The following is an 18,292-nucleotide window of genomic DNA, read 5'->3' as shown; positions in this document are numbered from 1 at the left end:
GCTAACTGAAAGTATTACATAATCCCCGACTAATTAGAGTTGACAGACATACGCACTGATATAGTAATATACATGCTTGTTGTCACACTCTGCTGGCAATACGTGTTTCGACATACGCACTTTTAGATTTATGTCGTTAGTTATTAAAATTAAAACTGATGTGGTTGAGAGTTGAGATTAGTACAGTATCTTAGTTGTTTTCTACGCTTAAACTTGTTGTAATACATTATCTATATCTAGAAATGTTTCAGTCAACTGGTTAAGTATATATTGTCCGAAGTCTACCACAGGTCCACGACATCTTCACCACACGATGCAATAAATATACATATACATCTACATGTGTTTGTTTATAAATAAGCGTGATATCAAACATGAGAGCAAACATGGTTCCTTGTTTGTCTTGGTTATTGTAAGGGCTTCCAAGAAAATTTATCTTTTCTAAAAGTTTTTTATATTTTTTCATTACAAGAAAGCAAACATGAAAGACAATACAAGCCGGTCTAGTTCTTGTTCTTCATTGAAACTATGTTTATTGTCCATTCTCTTTCTCACTGAGACAGTCGTCGCCATCAAGCTGCCGCCAAACTTGAAGATTCCAGCGCTAATAGCTTTCGGAGACTCCATTGTTGACACTGGAAATAACAACAATGTCAAAACCGTTGTTAAGTGCGATTTTCAACCTTACGGTATCAATTTCCAAGGCGGAGTTCCGACCGGGAGATTCTGCGACGGACGAGTTCCTGCCGATTTGCTAGGTCCATTCTCTTGTTTTTTTTAATGACTTTACCCTTTTCAGCTCTAGTACCTTTAGGTTTTAGGACACAAGTGAAGTTAGTGACGACGGCAAATTATTTGAGCAATCATTTGTTTTTTGTTCCATTTTTTGGATGGTAGTTAAAGACAAGGCTAGTAACATTGACTCGATATGCATAACACATGTCAGGAAAGTTAGTGTTCCACGATAATACTGATTTTAAAACGTTGAAAATGACGCTATATGTCTTTAATGTTTCTCTTCTTATTTGCAGCTGAGGAAGTGGGGATAAAATCAGTTGTACCCGCATATCTCGATCCAAATCTAACGCCTAAAGATCTTTTAACCGGTGTATCATTTGCGTCGGGAGGTTCTGGTTATGATCCTATAACACCCAAACTCGTGGTAATAATAAATATATAAGTAATATGGCGATCATAAGTTCTTTTTAACCAACTGTACTCCTATAACATATGGACATATTTGATTTGATATTTACCGATTTAACTTGGTCGCACTTGTGTTTCTTGATGATATTAGGCAGCAATATCATTACAAAAGCAGTTGGAATATTTTGAGGAGTACATAGAAAAAGTGAAGAATTTAGTTGGGGAAGAAAGAAAAAACTTCATATTAGCCAACAGCTTGTTCTTATTGGTCGCAGGAAGCGACGACATCGCCAATACTTACTATGATCTTCATGCAAGACCTCACTATGACGTCGATTCGTACACTACTCTTATGGCCAACTCTGCCTCCGATTTTGTGAATGTAAGCTTCTCCCATAATTTAGAAAAATCTGTATATATATATATATATATATATATATCATATATATCATATTCCACAATAGTAGTATACTTTTATCTCTCTAGGTAAGTATGATTGAAAGAGTTAAAAAAAAAACATTTACAGTTTACTGGCTGAGCCAAAAAAGCGTATAAATATGCTAAAAGTAGTAAAAATCTACCAGATTATCAACCTTTCATAACGCTTTTGATTTACTTTTCAGAGGTCCACACATTTTGATTTCGATGGAGGACAATCATATATCAAAAATAAAATACCGACTAAATAGTTTATATTATTCCGTGATACATCACTTTAAGGCATTAATAACTGGAGTACCATGTATAGACTGATCGTTGATGTGTCACATCTTTTATCCTTCTCATCTCTGATAGAATAGGCAATTATGTGTGTGTTGAGTTTTCTAACGTTTATAAATTTAATATTACCTATTCATTAATTATGATAACAGAAACTATACGGATATGGAGTAAGAAGAATAGCTGTGTTTGGTGCACCACCACTTGGTTGTATCCCATCACAGAGAACCTTAGGAGGAGGTCTTTTGAGAGAGTGTGCTGAGTATTACAATGACGCAGCAAAGCTTTTTAATTCAAAGATCTCCACAAAATTGGATTACCTGCTTAAAACTCTACCGGATAGTAAACCGGTCTACATTAATATCTATGACCCTCTTTATGATATCATCCAGAATCCTACAAAATACGGTAATACCCTAAAATTTATATTTAAATTTACTTTATTATGAAAAATACCCTAAAATTATAGTTATGATTTGGGTTATTGTAGGATTTGGAGTATCTAACAAAGGATGCTGTGGAACAGGAGCCATAGAAGTTGCTGTCCTCTGCAATAAGATCACATCTTCAGTATGTCCTGACGTGTTTAGCCATGTATTTTGGGACAGTTATCATCCCACAGAAAAAACGTACAAAGTTTTAGTCTCATTGTTGATTGACAAATTTGTTAATCAGTTTATCTGAAAGACTATTGTCACTTCGTAATGATTGATTATATTTCATCATGTTCTGTTTGTATTATTTGAAAATTGTATTCCCTCTAAATAAAGTAACATTTTCTTATTGTTTCATCTGTCTTCTTTGGAATATCAACTTATAACGTACTATACATAACTAATCTAGTAGATCCATTCGCTCCAATCGTTGCAAGATAAATCATCATATATCCAATTTTAAAGACCTTATTTTTTCTCTGGTGTAAAGTGACTACCTATTCTTAAAATTCAATAGTAATTATATTAAAAGCATTATTCCTTTTGTATTCCTTATCAGAATTATGGAACTCATGTTATCTTCGTAAAACATGCTGACATTCATTATCTGTTTACTCAATACTATTTTTAGTTACCATCTAACAAACAAAGACAAAAACGTAGTATAGTGATAAAACCACATGTTTCTATACTATTGATATGAGTTTACAAACAAACCCACATGTTTCTATACTATTGCTATGAGTTTACAAGCACCACCATCAGTTGGTACCTCCATACAAAAATGAACTTAACGTAAGAATGTATAGGAAAAAATATTGGTGTTACATATTTTTCTTATCAACCGAAGCTGCTAATGATATTTCTGTATCTTAACCATCTTGATAGTATGTGTAACTCCTTTGGGCTCAAATGATTTTCCGTATTTATTGTACGAAATGAAGTAAACTTGTTAATTGCCCTCATTGTGGAGAAGTAGAGACAGCTACTCACCTGTTCTTCAGTTGTGACTTTGCAAAACAGGTGTGGCAAGAGATCCCTCTTCAAGCAACAGTTCACATAGCTGTAATCTAACACTCTTCCCATGGGTTTGCTGGGTCATTTGGACCACCAGAAACCAAATAACCTTCGAACGACGGCATATCTCAAGCAAGGACACTGCAACGAAGGGAATACAGCTAGCAAGAGAATGGACAATGGCTCAACAAATCAAAACTTCTCAACCTAAACACACACCTGGAAGGAGATCAGACAGCATTAGATCCAGACTACACCGGAGTGAGACCGAGACACGCTGCTACACGTACGCGGCTTGGGATCGGGCCTCACAACATGCAGGTTTGGCTCGGATCTTCATAGATCCGTTGACAAAAACTGAGATAATAGGATCAAGCCACCACAATTTTGTTAGTTCGCATTTAATGGCGGAAGCTCTGGCCGTTAAATCGGTTCTCCAAGCGGCAGCCAGCCTTGATATCACCAACATCAAGCTTAGTATCGACAACCAAACTCTAGCTAGAGTAATCAATGATAAGCTCTTCGACAAGGAAATTGGCGTCGTGGAAGACATCAAGAGTCTTTCTTCTCTGCTTATCGACATTTCAGTTTATTTCTTTCCAAGGGATGAGAATGGAAGGGCTGACTCTTTGGCCAAGACCACTCTCAGAACTCATCTATCTGTATTGGGCTCACATGTGGACTGAATCTCTATCTGGTGAACTTCTTCAATTATCTAAATGAAGTATTTGATCAAAAAAATAAAGTAAACTTGTAAATGGAGTGAGAGCAGATTCAATAGCAAGGGCGCAGCTCTTGGTTCTTAGCTTAGAACTCGTAACAAATATTACTACTCTTTTAAGGATGAATCGTTTGGTGGGTTCACTGATTTTGTTACCGGTACCATCATCCTCCTCTATTGAGCATCTACTTCAGCTTACCATGATTCTTTTCCATGAAAAGAGATCAGGTTAATTACCGAGCATCTACTTCAGCTTACTCACATGTTTACCACCTTGTGTAGCGGTATGTACGGGGACAAACGTGTAATCGAGACTACTTTGGTCCTTCTCGGAAGTTGGTTTTCAACATAACAATATATGCATTTCTCTCTTCATTTTTCAAAATATCCAAAGTCCAAATAACGAATTAATCGTATCAAAATTAACTTAAAAAGTTAAGATTAATGAAATTAGGATTATTTTCTTTCTTTGAGCAACTAACTAATTAGGATTATTTTCTATATTTCCTAATTTTAGAATTGGAAACAAATAAAAGATTTCCTTTTATTCCTAATCTCGCGATGACTTTGTAACAATCGACCCACTTATAAAGAAAAATTAGGGATCTCCTCCACTTCATCCCTTCTCTCAAATCTCCTCTCGCGTTTTCTCACAAACATGTCGACGAAGAAGATCGTGTTGAAGAGCTCCGATGGCGAGTCTTTCGAGGTCGACGAGGCGGTGGCTCTCGAGTCTCAGACCATAGCCCACATGGTTGAAGACGACTGCGTCGACAACGGAGTCCCTCTTCCCAACGTCACGAGCAAGATCCTCGCCAAGGTGATTGAGTACTGCAAGAAGCACGTCGACGCTGCTGCTTCCAAGAGCGAGGCCGTCGATGGCGGTGGCTCCTCCGACGATGACCTCAAGGCTTGGGATGCTGAGTTTATGAAGATCGATCAAGCTACCCTCTTCGAACTCATCCTGGTTTGCTTGCTTCTTGAGATTTATTTAGGGTTGAAAAAAAATTAGGGTTACGAAATTTAGGGGTTTCGATTAAAGGTTGGATCTTTGTTGTGATTGAGATTGTTGGGGCTCTTATGGAACCGATCGTGATTTGAATCTGAGATTTATTAACTGTTTTGGGGTTGTTTTGATTTTGAAAATTAGGGTTTCGTTTTCTCGTATCGTTTCGTTTAAAGATTGGATCTTTCGTGAGATTGAGATTGCTAGGGTTCCCGATTTTGGAAAATTAGGGTTTCATTCTGCCTTATCTGCAATTTGGAAATTATTCCATCTGTGTTTTCAGTTTCGGATTTAGAGCTTTCTTGTAAAGATTGGATCTTTCCTATGATTGAGATAGATAGAGTTGATTTGAATCTAAGATTTTTGTTTTTGTGGATGTTGCAGGCTGCTAATTATCTGAACATCAAGAACCTGCTCGACCTTACATGCCAGACAGTGGCTGACATGATCAAGGGCAAGACTCCGGAAGAGATTCGCACGACCTTCAACATCAAGAACGACTTTTCACCAGAGGAAGAAGAGGAGGTGCGCAGGGAGAACCAATGGGCTTTTGAATGATGCGTGAGAGTGGGAGAGATCGTTGAAGCAAACCAACCAGTTTCTTGCTTTATGTTGTTGCCTTTTTATCTCTGTGGATGATCAGTGTGGATGATGACTTTGTGTCTTCTCTGTTATTTTCCTTTTGAATTTCATGACTATTAAGAACCAAATGTTGGATTTATGCTTTTCATGTCTTAAAGAGTGAGGTTGGTTTGCCTTGCAAATATCTTGATCTTGTTCCTTTCCTCTCCCGTCATACACACATTGTTTCTTTGTTATCCTTATTTCCTGCTCATTTTGTGACCTATTCGTCTCTTCTTCAATGGATGAATTCACCAGAAGATAACAAGTCCTGCTTCACTCCCTTAACAATCATTCCTAGAAGCAGGAAGCAAGTTTGAGATGGTAACTGAAGCATTCGGAGATTACTTTGTCTAGTGAGATCATACAGTCGCAGTCTAATAGTTATGCTGACAATGAGAATATACTTGTCAAAGCACTCAGCTTGCCTTCCCAAATCTTAGTTAAGCCCCCATAATAATCGTCAGAGCCGAGATATATAGGTTTTGATTAGGTCCAAGATTTAAAGAAGAAGAAACAAAGATGGAGAAGATGAAAACGGTAAAGGAAGAACATGTAGTTAGCTCACACCACTTGCGCCGTCATATTCAGCCTCCAAACCTCACAGTACGTTGCCAAGTGGCATTGAGAGCCAAGAACATCTAAATTGGTTCGGTTGTTCCTTTTCTGTGGTCTCAAATAACTGCAAACGGAGTGATAAATAACCAAATCTGTCGCTTATTGTATTGTACTTCCATACAAGTAGAGTGTATCCTGCGGGCACTTGCGCATTTGTTGTTATCTTGCTTTAACATTAATCCAAATGCACGCACAGAAACACTGCATAACATTGGAGAGTAGAAGAATCACATGCATCATCTTGCTGAGACTTCATTTCACTGATAACATCTATAGATCAAGTGAACATGAATCATTCGACACTCTGTTAATGGCTAAGCATGAATTCCCGTGATTCAGATAGTATAAACACTAATGCACAGCTGGCACAGTTCAAAAGACATGAAAGCTAAACTCTCCAGAGCATCTCCAGAACAAAAGCTTGATCAAATCAACTGAAAACAGTAATTCTTTTGAGCTGATATAAATCTTAGATGCAGTAGCAGCAGAACAAAGGGACGTTGTCTGTAACTATAAATGTTTGGAGGTTTCTTTCGCTTGACCAAGAAAGTAACACTGCTTAGAACAAAAAAAAGGATTGTTGTTAGCACAAAAGACATGAAAGCTAAACTCTCCAGAGCATCTCCAGAACAAAAGCTTGATCAAATCAACTGAAAACAGTAATTCTTTTGAGCTGAAATAAATCTTAGATGCAGTAGCAGCAGAACAAAGGGACGTTGTCTGTAACTATAAATGTTTTGAGGTTTCTTTCGCTTGACCAAGAAAGTAACACTGCTTAGAACAAAAAAAAAGGATTGTTGTTAGCACAAAAAGCTCCGTTGCCGGGAATCGAACCCGGGTCTCCTGGGTGAAAGCCAGATATCCTAACCGCTGGACGACAACGGATAGATGTTTAGTGTTGTGTTTACTGGATAGTGATTATTATTGTAATATGAAGCCATGAACATTGCGAACCAAATGTCAAACAATGCAAAACCTTATTTGATTAATCGGGTTGAGTGAAACTTGGAAAAAGCTTCAAAACTATAATTTTGTAAACTGTGCTTCATGAAGAACATCATAGTACATAGTCCAAAATGATCTTTGCTTTCAAAAGTGTTGCCAGAAAAAGTTAATACACAACACAATAGCTTTATGAATACTCTGGATAAAACTCCAAAGTTGTTTAGCTAATCAGACTTGAGCCTAACCATCATCTTGAGAGCAAACATGATTTCTAAAGAAATCAACCGTTGTTTGGGTTACAGGCTTACAGCAAACTGTATCATAGAGACACCTCTTTCTTTGCTTTATACTCCTCCAAGGTTATCAGTGATTCCTTGTTTTTGGTCCAATCTGCAGGTCTTGTTGGCATGATTATCGCAATATATCCTTCCCGATCAGCCTAAGAATCAGATTTTGTAACAAAAACATGTAATGAAAATACAGAACATCATTATCATTCGTATATAAAAAAAAAAGAAAATATCATTTGAATTATTATTCTCTGGCGGTTGATTCCATAAGCATAAGCAAATACTTAAAACATTGATTATATAGCTCAAGTTTTCACAGAAGAAAGTGCAGTAATAAAGCTTCATGGCATAAAAAAAGTATGATAAACTCAAATATTGCTCTCTTACAGATGAATTGAGAAGCTGTGGTTGCTTGATTAATCTCTCATTCACCTCCAAGAGAGAACCTTTAACGCAACACCTAGAAGAAAAAAAGACAAAGAAAACTTCAATTTTTTTGGCATATAAGAGAACTTAGAACAAAGGAAAGAAGCTTTTGCACCTGACAATATAAGAATCTTTAGCAGTGGAAACTTTGCACAGCGCTGTATTCGACTCAGAGCGCATAGCATTCTGCACATGAGAAGAGCATTTTGAACAACAACACAAGTCTTAAAGAGTGAGGAAAGCAAGTAACAAAAGCAAAAACCTTTTTACGCTTGCCAGAGACTTTCAAGACGCTACGATCAGACTTGCCGACATTGAAATCAATGTTAGTAATCCCACCTTCGTCCTTGAAAGCTATATGCGTAGGAGCTAACCCAATCACACACAAACTGAACATTCACACACAAGCAAGAAACCCAATTTCAAAAAAGAGAGATTCAGAAGCCATAAAGGAAGAGACTTTTGAGATACCCATTAGCGTGACGGTAGATATACTGATCATGACCCGGTTTCGTGAAATCTGCAAACCACTCAAGGGTTTTTTTTAACTCACTCTATCAAAAGAGGAAGAGCTAGCTGAATGAATGTGAGAGAAGAACCTGTGATGAAGTAAGAAACGAAGTTGACTTGTGTAGCTGAAGGTGGAGAGAGAGGAAGGTCTCCTATATCTGAAAGCAGCAGACTTCTCAATTCGTCTTCTTGCTTCTGCTCGTCGCTATGTTCTACTTCCTCCTCGGATTGGTTTTGCTTAGTTGTCTCCATTGTATCATCGGTTTCTGGATTCTTCGCCATTCTGGGATGGTTTAAACACTCGGAACAAATCGGTTTCTTCGAGTTTGTAACCTTACGACGGCGGAAAACAATCCGACTTTACTTTGCCGATCGTAGAGTAGATAAACTAATGGGCCTTCTCTTTTGTTAAGATTCAGTTAAGGCCCATTTTGATTCTACAAAGGTTTTGTACCATGCTCTGTAACCAACCATCACATTTTAAAATTTGGTCTAGCTCGAAGCACGGCCTTAGAGCCTTCTCCAGCGTGGAGGTAGTAGCAGAGACACCTTGGACTGAACTGGAGGTTTATTGTCTTGCATCTCCATGTCCCGAGTCATCTTCTCCACAAATTTCAAACCCCACGCTCTTGAGTTTATTAAAATCTTTCCTCATCAATTAACAACCAAGTCGTTGTAGTATAGTGGTAAGTATTCCCGCCTGTCACGCGGGTGACCCGGGTTCGATCCCCGGCAACGGCGCATTCTTTTTGTTACGACTTACGGTGACGTTTTCACTCCACGGTATTTCGTTATGGTCAGGCGACTCATAATATTTGTCTCTATCACAGACCAGATTATAATCAGATAGGAGACAGCAGAAAAGACTCAAAGCCAAGTCATTTCGAGAACTGAGTTGCTTTCTTATTAGAGCTCAAAAGTATATCATTCTCATCATTCAAACTATTGTCTCCTTATTAGAGCCCAAAAGTATACTATAATATCTCTGGTCAAGCCTCACAACATGCTCAGAAGCAAGTCTTTCTCGAAATGAATTGCTTCTGCATCTCTGGTTATGAAAGACTTTGCTTTCAATTAGTTACATATCTAGTCATAGAATATTCCAAATAGAAGAACAAAAAGAATAAACTGTTCTCTATAGCAAGCATTAGAAGTGATAAGCGAAGACCAAAAATGTTAATTTTATCCAAACTTAAGTCTCACTCCGACCACTACAAAACAGTAAAACAGAAGAGGTTATAAAAAATGCCTCGGTAGTTCTGTAAAGCGACTCTAAAGAAAAACTGTCACAAACTAAAAAAAAAAGATACACTTATGGCAAGCATGTCGTCTTGTTGGACATAAACAAACATATAGAGAGAAGAGAGCAAGGAGATAGAAAAAAAAAAACCATCCAACCACTTGGCTTTTTTCATTTTATGTTTGTGCAACAGAAACCTCACTCGCATGTCTCAAGCGACTGCCTGGTTTGTTGGTCCATCTGAGCTGTTGTTGAATCCACCACCAACACCACGACCTCCTCGACTTCTTCCACGACCTCCCCTTCCACGTCCACGCCCTGTATTAAACCAATTCTAACTTCATTCACCCAAATACGATTAAATAACGAAGTTAAAAATAAAAACCGAGTGTTTGACTATTCTTACCACGGCCCTGAGGAGGAGCATCGTAACCACCAGTACCCTGAGGACCATCATAACCACCAGGGCCCTGATGAGAATCATCATAACCACCGCGGCCCTGATGAGGACCATCATAACCACCACGACCCTGACGACCATTGTAACCACCGCGACCCTGATGAGGACCATCATAACCACCACGGCCCTGACGAGGACCATCATAACCACCGCGGCCCGGACGACCATTGTAACCACCTCGGCCCTGATGAGGACCACCATGATCATCATATCCAAGGTGTTCATGAGTAGCATCATAACCGTAACCTCCATCTTGTGGTGCATCATACTCATTTTGAGGACCATTGTACCATCCTCTTCCTCGACTACGACTGCTGCGTCCTCTGCCACGGCCTCTTCCTCTACCATAAGACTGGTTACGTTCCCAACCTCCATCTTCATACTCAACGTTCACATATGCATTTCCTGCCAAAAAGAAGTAAAAGTTTAATAATGCGTTTAAAATCTCAAATGAAGGCTGAGATTCAGAAGTGTAGTGATCTAAATAGAACACGCCTAAGGCATACCTCTGCCACCTCTTCCCCTCCCTCTTCCCCTTCCTCTGCCTCTGCCACCAGGTGAATCCTCTGCAGGAATATAAAAAGAAAACTTGTAAAGACCAGAGTAAGGGGTAATTAAAAGGGTCACTGAGAGTGACCGAAAACATACCTCCTCCTCCATAGTCGGTATCGCCTAATGGCTTGACCATCTCAATAGGAATTGGGCACTGATATCTACAGCACCATTTAATAAAAATTATTAGTATTATTTATAAAGTAACTAAACCGCCTATAAATCAGGGAGACAGTAAAGAACCCTGTCGAAAAGAATATGCAATATATATGTTAGACAGAGACAGTCTGCTCGAGACATAACGAAAGAATATAATTATGGCCAATGATCTCAAAACAAAAACAAACAGAAGGATGAAAACAAAAAACTCACCCAACAGAGGATGTATTAAGCTCTTTCGTGGATAGGATAATGGTTATCATGGACACATGCCTTGTGGTCTCAATACTTCAAGACAAAACAACAAAAAAGGAAGAAAAAAAAAGAGTAACAATGAAACAAGCAGAACAAAAAATACATATTAGACATTTTTAGGTTTGATGACTCCTTACGGTAGAAGGCCTTCCTCTTTAGGTTCCCATGTGTCTGTAATATCGGTGGATCCAATAGATGTGTTCTGATAAAGACCAGGGATCCTTCTCTGCGTTACATAGTTTTAAAAAAAAAATACACTTTTCAGATAACCCATCATCTGAACCACGGTTTGTGGACTGGACAAGTTAAAAACATTCAAAATAACCTTAATCAGCTCCACAATGTTCACAGTCTTGTTGATAGCTCTTCCCATCGCCTTGAACACAACTTCAGTCGACCCTTTTTCCTATATATACAGAACAAAGTCTAAACAAAATTGTTCAACAGATAACTTAGAATCAACTATCAGCCACATCACATGAAACCGTGAATCAGTAGCATTCTCTATCAGAAGGTAAAACTCATGTTTGGAAAATTTCTAGCCTATACGTTGAGCATTATGCTATAAAGAGCTAACAGGAGGTGAGCTGTATCTTATACTATAAAGAGCTTATCTAAAACCACATACAGAGCTCAAAACGTCGACGTTTGAGGTGCAAAACTGTTTATAAACCCTAGACCATATCTTCGTCCTCTCAACACAAAAACGCCATAACAACAAGGTCAAAGAGTAAATACAATACTTGAAGAAGAGTCATGGCGTAGGTGATGTAGTTTCGTGCCCTGCCCATGCTAGTGATACGAATCTCGTTCGCATCAATCGTCCTCTCCTCCTTCTTCTTCACCACGCGGTCATACTTCTCCATCTGTAATCCCCCAAAAATGGAAAGTCAACGAGAAAATTAGGGATTTTGACTTTTTAGGAAACAACAGAAACGATCGGTACTGCTGCTTAGATACTTACCTTTCGAGAGAGAGAGAGAGAGTAGGAGATTCAGATAGTACGGAGATGGTGGAAGAGCCCTCTTTGTACGGCTTCGTCTCTTTCCTTTTACGCCCTGAGAGCTACCTGATGCAATCGTCACTCTGTTAGTTTCGGTTCGAAATTTTTTTAAATCCATTCGATCTGAACCACGATAAAATCAAGCTTAACCGGTTATTAAACCAGCCATAGCAATAAGGAATATTGTCATATACACTCGTTACTCGAAACCGGAATTGTTCTTAACTTCGGTTCACATCAATTTTCTCGGTTTAAGCTGAGACATTCTTGTGATAATATCTTCAGGAAGATTATCTATCCAGCTGCACAAAATGCCAAGGAAAAGGTCTAAATGGCTTATCCATAAAAGGATAAAGCAAAATTGTTTGAAGAAAACCAAATCTACACGCTATAAATAGAAAGTTTCCGGATAATCGGTGCTAACAATTAATAAAATAATAATAAGATTAAGCATATTTGTTTGGTCCATTTTATGTTCATCAAATAACGCTACCATTAAACCCAACTTTACCATACTTGTATAGTTTTATAATACCTGTTTCATAATCCAACCTCATTGTAATTTGTGAACAAATTATATGCTCGAATCAGAATCTTTGTATAGGCGATATGCGTAGGGATTCTGCTGATCCCAACGTCTTGTTTGATCAAAAACAAAACAAAAACAAACGTGTTGGATATACGATGAACGGAAACAATGGCACAAAGTAAAAAGAGAGACTGAGTTCTTTGTATTTATGTGTGATATTTTTTGTATTTTTAAGGTTTCGTAGTTTCTTATGGTCAAATGTTAAGCCTTTTCTTTGATTTGGCTCGGCTTCACATATACCAAAATCTTGTCGATGCTAATAGAAATATACAATAATATATTCAGCATCTACAAGATACAACTGGTGCAGTTATTCATAACAATACATATAAGCAGCTGCAAAACAATAGAAATATATTTCCCTTTCTTTGTTTGTGGTACTCTTAATCTGTGAAATTAATTGAATGCAACTGGTTAGCTATTCAGCTCAATACATAGGAGCAGCGAAACCGTTATTTTCAGTTGGAGAATGTTACAATTCCTGCAGTTGCAATGGTCATGGTCTAGACTATAATCAGGGTTCAATAGCACTTCGTCTGCTTATTCCGTTTGAAATGTTTTGACAAGTGGTTTCAGTTGGGCAGCTCTGTTTTTGCTATTGGATGCGGTTGAAATTGTAACATTAGATTTTCTCTCTTTGTAGATAATCATAGTCAGCGTATAATCAATCAATTGGATCGATGTCATGGGATAGCTTTATATATATATATATATATATGATTCATAGGGTTTTGCTTACACACTATTCATTTTATTGCATCTCACAAGTCATTGATGGTACTATATGAAGCTATAAAGTGTCAGTTTTGGTGTTTATGTGATCCCTAAGGGAAGCCACATGGTGTAATGGGATGGTGACCTTCAAGAGCTGTCACGTTCCTTGATAACCAAGACACTGGCTCTACTTAGGTTACCTAACCTATCTCACACAGATATTTTCTTCCAAACTGGAATTTGATCACTTCAATCTCTCGGTTTAATACTGAATTCTCTACTTGATGTTCTCAATCTGCTTTAAAACCGGACCTATTTTTCTTATATTCATTAGATAGATTGGCAATATGAGGCGACAAGATATTCACATATGGTCAGGGGGTCCGCGTTTTGGAAGAAAAGTCTATCTTATAAGCAGCCGTTGTTGATAAGAAAATGTGTATGAGGCTTGGAGACGTCTCTTGGTGCTCTTCTGGTAGAGAGTGAACTCTGGCAACAAGTGGCCATGGGTATGCCGTCTGGCAAAAGTAAACTTCAAATCTTCCTTTTCGTCTCGAAAGTTCGGGCTTAAGTCCAGATATATTATTCACTTTCTATCCCGGGTTTAACAATAAATAATGTTCACCACCTACGTATTCATGACGTAATATTTTACAGATATATGTTTGATTTATAAAGAAAACATTAGGTATGGGTTGTTCTTTTGTTGACATTATAGAAAAAAAATTGGATGAATAGTGAGAAAGAGTATAAAGAAAGTTTGTGCTTTTCCATGAGAAGTAAGTGGACTTGTCTTGTGTTTTCAAAAGCTATCATATGATGATGGAAGTTGCAAGCGCTTGTTGGTAGGATAATTAATTACCATAAAAGTAAATCATTTTAGTTTAAGCACGGTCTTTGATTTCATGCTTGTATATTCCATGGTCAAACCATATATGTACATATTCGTGCCAAAGGATAAAAGAGAAAATTTTAAAATTAATACGCGAGTTATTAGTGGCCACTAGACTAGAGGAGCAGAGAGATCTTATAAAGCAGTTGATTGATGTGTATATTATATAGTCATAAGACTTCATGATTCTTGTTTTGAAATCTTGACAACAAAAGGCCAATACCCAACAGCTTCGTTTCTTCTTATCGCTTGAGGTTCGACCCATCACTACTGTCTTTTCTAACGGAGTATTATTTTCTTATATACTGTATTTGACTAGTTTTTTATATGCTGTTTCAATCTTTAAATATAAATTTTGGGAACTGCATAAATAACTAAATCAAATCAATGATGAACACCTTCTGGCTTCACGTGACATGCGGTGTTAAAAAAGATCTTCTGTTCATAGAAGCTCTCCTAGATCTTTCCAGTTTTTACATTATACCATTGTAAAATATACAAGACAGCATTGCTACTTTGATATATGTACATGGTTTTTACGTGCTTCCAAGACAGACCCATGGAGAAAATATCCAAATATATAAGAAATGATTTGTAAAATGTAAAAGAGTATAATTAGTAGAGTAATCTTTAAAAAGATAATAATTAGTAGAGTAATATGGAATAATTGAGAGAAAAGAAAAATGAAAAGTTAGAGGAAAAGACAGAAAATATATAAGTAATTATTTGATTAATTTTTATGTTATTCTCGGTTTGTCTTGAACGCAGTTTCTTACTTCATAATTTTTTTTTCTCTAATAAAGGAGCTATGCAGTCAGATACATATTAAAATTTGCAGAAAAACAATATACATATGCTGATAACATGCCAAAACTGACACGATTTCATACAATTTCTCTTATACAAGTCGTGTTTTTTTGGTATGGCATACAAGTCAAGTTCGGGCTTCCTAAGGTGCTTGAGTCGTCTTTTATAACCTATATGCGTAAATTCAATGTTTTTAAACCGAACACTAAATCAGACGACTTTTCGGATCACCAGATCGTTAGATCAACCGTGGATGAACCGCAGATTAATAAATGAATTAATTTTATTATATAATAATATATTATATATGAAAATAAAAATAAAAATAAAAATATCGAAACTAAAGTTAAGTATTTTCTAAATGATTTTTAAAACATAAAATAATAGTTTGGATATGTATATATTTTTTGTTTGAAAATATTTAAAAAATATTTAATTTTAGTTTCTATATTTTTATTTTTTATTTGACATACAAAATATCATAAAGTAGTTTACACTATTTAATTTTTTTTGTAACAAGTCACGGCAGAATATCAAAAAGTAGTTTTGTCGTTGATCACAATATTTTTTTGTCATAAATAATTAGAATAAAATCAGTGACTTTCATTCACGACAAAACAAAACATATTTAGTTAGAAACATGTAAAACAAAAAGATAAAATAATCAAGCGTGAATCGGCAAAGAATGGAAAGAATAGTAGAACTTAGAACTGAAAACCTAACTTCATGAAAAAACTAACTTCTTAATTGAACAAGCAAAAAAAAAAAAACGTAGGAAACACATAGTCGGTATAGGTCATCAGGGGAAGAGGAGGACACCGATAAAACTGAAAGCCTAACTTCTTAATTGCAAATTTAAAATATAAAACTTAATTGCAAATTTAAAATATAAAAATTAATTGCAAATTTAAAATATAAAACATAATTAAAAACTAAAAATGAGTAAAAATTATCTATTGGTTTAACCAGTGGTTCAACCTTGTATCAGATTCTGGATTTTAATGAGTTTTTGCGGGTTTTATTGGTTTTTCAATATTGATTTTTCACAAACTTAAATCGGATTTACCGGTTCAACTGTAGATCCGGATCGGGCTTCAAAACACTGGTTAAGCTTTAATCTAGTGGTAATCTATAACAAATAGAAATGCATTGACAAAAAAAAAGGAAAATATATTTACCTCAAGTAAATTAAATTGATTTTTTTTTGGTTCACCAACTAATAATATTTTTTATTTCATATTTCATATCTTAAAAAAAAAACAAAATGATAAGAATTTGTCAAGTTATATTATGTTTTTAAAATAAAAAGGTATGAATAAAAAATAGTAGCAGTTGCAAAAAAATATTAAATATTTTAAACGCCGTCAGCAAAACACTAAATTATAAACCCTAAATCTTGGATAAATCATAAATCTTTGGATGAATCTTACATTCTAAATCTTAAACATTAAAACTAAATTTTTAAACACACTAAACCATTAATCATAAACCTTAAACACGTGGATAAAACCTAAACTGTAGGGTTTATGATTTACCCAAAGATTTATAATTTAGTGTTTAGGATTTAGGGTTTAGTGTTTTATTGACAACGTTAAAAATATTTTTTTAAAAAATATTTTATTTTGGCAATTACTACTAATTTTTGTTTTTTGAATTTTAAAAATATAATACTCTCTCCGTTTCATAATAGATGAAGTTTTGGTTCTTTGCACACATACTTAGAATATTATATTTTCTAAACAAAAATCATTAAAATATAATTTAAAACTAATTTATTTAACTGTAAACAAAAATAATAAAAACACAATTGGCTACACGGTTTTTATAAAGTTAAAGTTACTTAAATATATGAAACATCATCTATTGTGAAACAAAAACAATCACCTAAAAAATCATCTATATTGAAACGGAATGAATATAAATTAGCAAATTCTTATTATTTTGTTTCTTTTCCTTAAGAGTTATGAAATACTCAATAATAAAATATTATTGGTCGATGGAAAACTCAATTAAATTACGTTCTCAAAAGAAAAAAAAGAAACATAAAACCATGAAGAACATATGTCCAATCAACAAGGTTAAAGCGTGGAGGATTTATCATTTCTGAAAATTACCGATAAGAATCAAACAACGGTAATTACATGTTTACCACTTTCATACTACCACTTTACATTTTTATCACCACTAAAAGAATATTTTCAAAAATAATTTTTTAAGTGACAAAAGACTCTTATGCTCATGTTCTTTATATATATAATAAATAAATATTTAAATAAAAAAAAAATTAAATTTTTTTTTCCGAATTATACTATTTCGAAATTCAAACCCTAAACCCTAAAACTCAACTTTAAACCCTAAACCATCATTCCTAAACCTTATTTTTTTTTAAATACGAACCCTAAACCATAAATCATCAATCCATTTGTTTTTTTCGAATTATACTATTTCGAAATTCAAACCCTAAACCCTAAAACTCAACTCAAAACCCTAAACCACCAATCCTAAACCCTTGTTTTTTTTCGAACCCTAAACCCTAAACCATCAATCCTAAACCCTATTTTTTTAAAATAAACCGATGTAGAGATAGTTGGCAAACTATAATTGCGAGTAGTGACCTTTTATACAGAAAGAGGAGCAGCATTCGATATATTTACATATATGGTGTAAAAACATATGTACCGTATATGTTTCGTTTGATGAGAAATTGCCAAAACTACCATTTTTAAAGTACCATTTTTTCATGTTTATACTAACCACCTTTACCTTCATCTTTAATGAAGTGTAAAAGACATTTATAACCTCTTGATTAACTTTGACAAAAAAAACATATGGTTAACTAATCTAAACTTAAAACATCAACTCTAAACCCTAAACCCCGAAACATCAACTCTAAACCCTAAACCTTAAACTCTAAACCCCCAAAACATCAACTCTAAACCCTAAACCCTAAACTTCAACTCTAAACCCTAAACCATCAACACTAAACCCTAAACCATCAACACTAAACCCTAAACCCTAAAAAGTAAACTCTATACCCTAAAAAATTAACTCTAAACCTTAAACCTTCAACTCGAAACCCTAAACCCTAAATCCTAAACCCTAAACCCTAAAACCCTAGAGTTGATGTTTTAGGGTTTAGATTTGAAGATTTAGGGTTTAGGGTTTAC

General features: G+C 35.5%; 4 protein-coding genes and 2 non-coding genes across 6 annotated transcripts; 3 read left to right on the top strand and 3 right to left on the bottom strand.

Annotated features, from left to right (window-relative positions):
• The first annotated feature begins 355 nt into the window (after window positions 1-355).
• LOC106300345 (GDSL esterase/lipase EXL3-like) lies at window positions 356-2,651 on the top strand. Its single transcript, XM_013736465.1, has 5 exons — window positions 356-758; window positions 1,032-1,162; window positions 1,298-1,528; window positions 2,019-2,274; window positions 2,357-2,651. The coding sequence occupies exons 1-5, from the start codon at window positions 482-484 to the stop codon at window positions 2,548-2,550; spliced, it is 1,089 nt and encodes a 362-aa protein (XP_013591919.1). The 5' UTR covers window positions 356-481; the 3' UTR covers window positions 2,551-2,651.
• Window positions 2,652-4,603: 1,952 nt separating this feature from the next.
• Window positions 4,604-5,819, top strand: LOC106300346 (SKP1-like protein 1A). The gene is made up of 2 exons (XM_013736466.1): window positions 4,604-5,005; window positions 5,429-5,819. The coding sequence occupies exons 1-2, from the start codon at window positions 4,697-4,699 to the stop codon at window positions 5,600-5,602; spliced, it is 483 nt and encodes a 160-aa protein (XP_013591920.1). The 5' UTR covers window positions 4,604-4,696; the 3' UTR covers window positions 5,603-5,819.
• Window positions 5,820-7,096: 1,277 nt separating this feature from the next.
• Window positions 7,097-7,168, bottom strand: TRNAE-UUC. The gene has a single exon. It is a non-coding gene; the product is annotated as a tRNA-Glu (tRNA).
• A 147-nt stretch (window positions 7,169-7,315) lies between these two features.
• LOC106298681 (FAM206 family protein-like) lies at window positions 7,316-8,807 on the bottom strand. Its single transcript, XM_013734821.1, has 6 exons — window positions 8,544-8,807; window positions 8,416-8,464; window positions 8,207-8,333; window positions 8,060-8,130; window positions 7,906-7,978; window positions 7,316-7,667 (listed from the first exon to the last, which is right to left on the bottom strand). Exons 1-6 carry the CDS (start codon window positions 8,734-8,736, stop codon window positions 7,548-7,550), a joined length of 633 nt encoding a protein of 210 aa, XP_013590275.1. The 5' UTR covers window positions 8,737-8,807; the 3' UTR covers window positions 7,316-7,547.
• Window positions 8,808-9,123: 316 nt separating this feature from the next.
• Window positions 9,124-9,195, top strand: TRNAD-GUC. Its single transcript has one exon. It is a non-coding gene; the product is annotated as a tRNA-Asp (tRNA).
• Window positions 9,196-9,611: 416 nt separating this feature from the next.
• On the bottom strand, window positions 9,612-12,308 carry LOC106296724 (glycine-rich cell wall structural protein 2-like). The gene is made up of 9 exons (XM_013732945.1): window positions 12,085-12,308; window positions 11,864-11,986; window positions 11,446-11,526; window positions 11,258-11,346; window positions 11,079-11,153; window positions 10,803-10,867; window positions 10,661-10,720; window positions 10,101-10,559; window positions 9,612-10,012 (listed from the first exon to the last, which is right to left on the bottom strand). Exons 2-9 carry the CDS (start codon window positions 11,984-11,986, stop codon window positions 9,906-9,908), a joined length of 1,059 nt encoding a protein of 352 aa, XP_013588399.1. The 5' UTR covers window positions 12,085-12,308; the 3' UTR covers window positions 9,612-9,905.
• Window positions 12,309-18,292: the final 5,984 nt, after the last annotated feature.

The sequence above is a fragment of the Brassica oleracea genome, chromosome C6, assembly GCF_000695525.1.
Source record: "Brassica oleracea var. oleracea cultivar TO1000 chromosome C6, BOL, whole genome shotgun sequence".
Taxonomy (NCBI): domain Eukaryota; kingdom Viridiplantae; phylum Streptophyta; class Magnoliopsida; order Brassicales; family Brassicaceae; genus Brassica; species Brassica oleracea.
The sequence above is the reverse complement of the archived record's forward strand: the minus strand, read 5'-3'. Positions and strand labels throughout refer to the sequence as shown.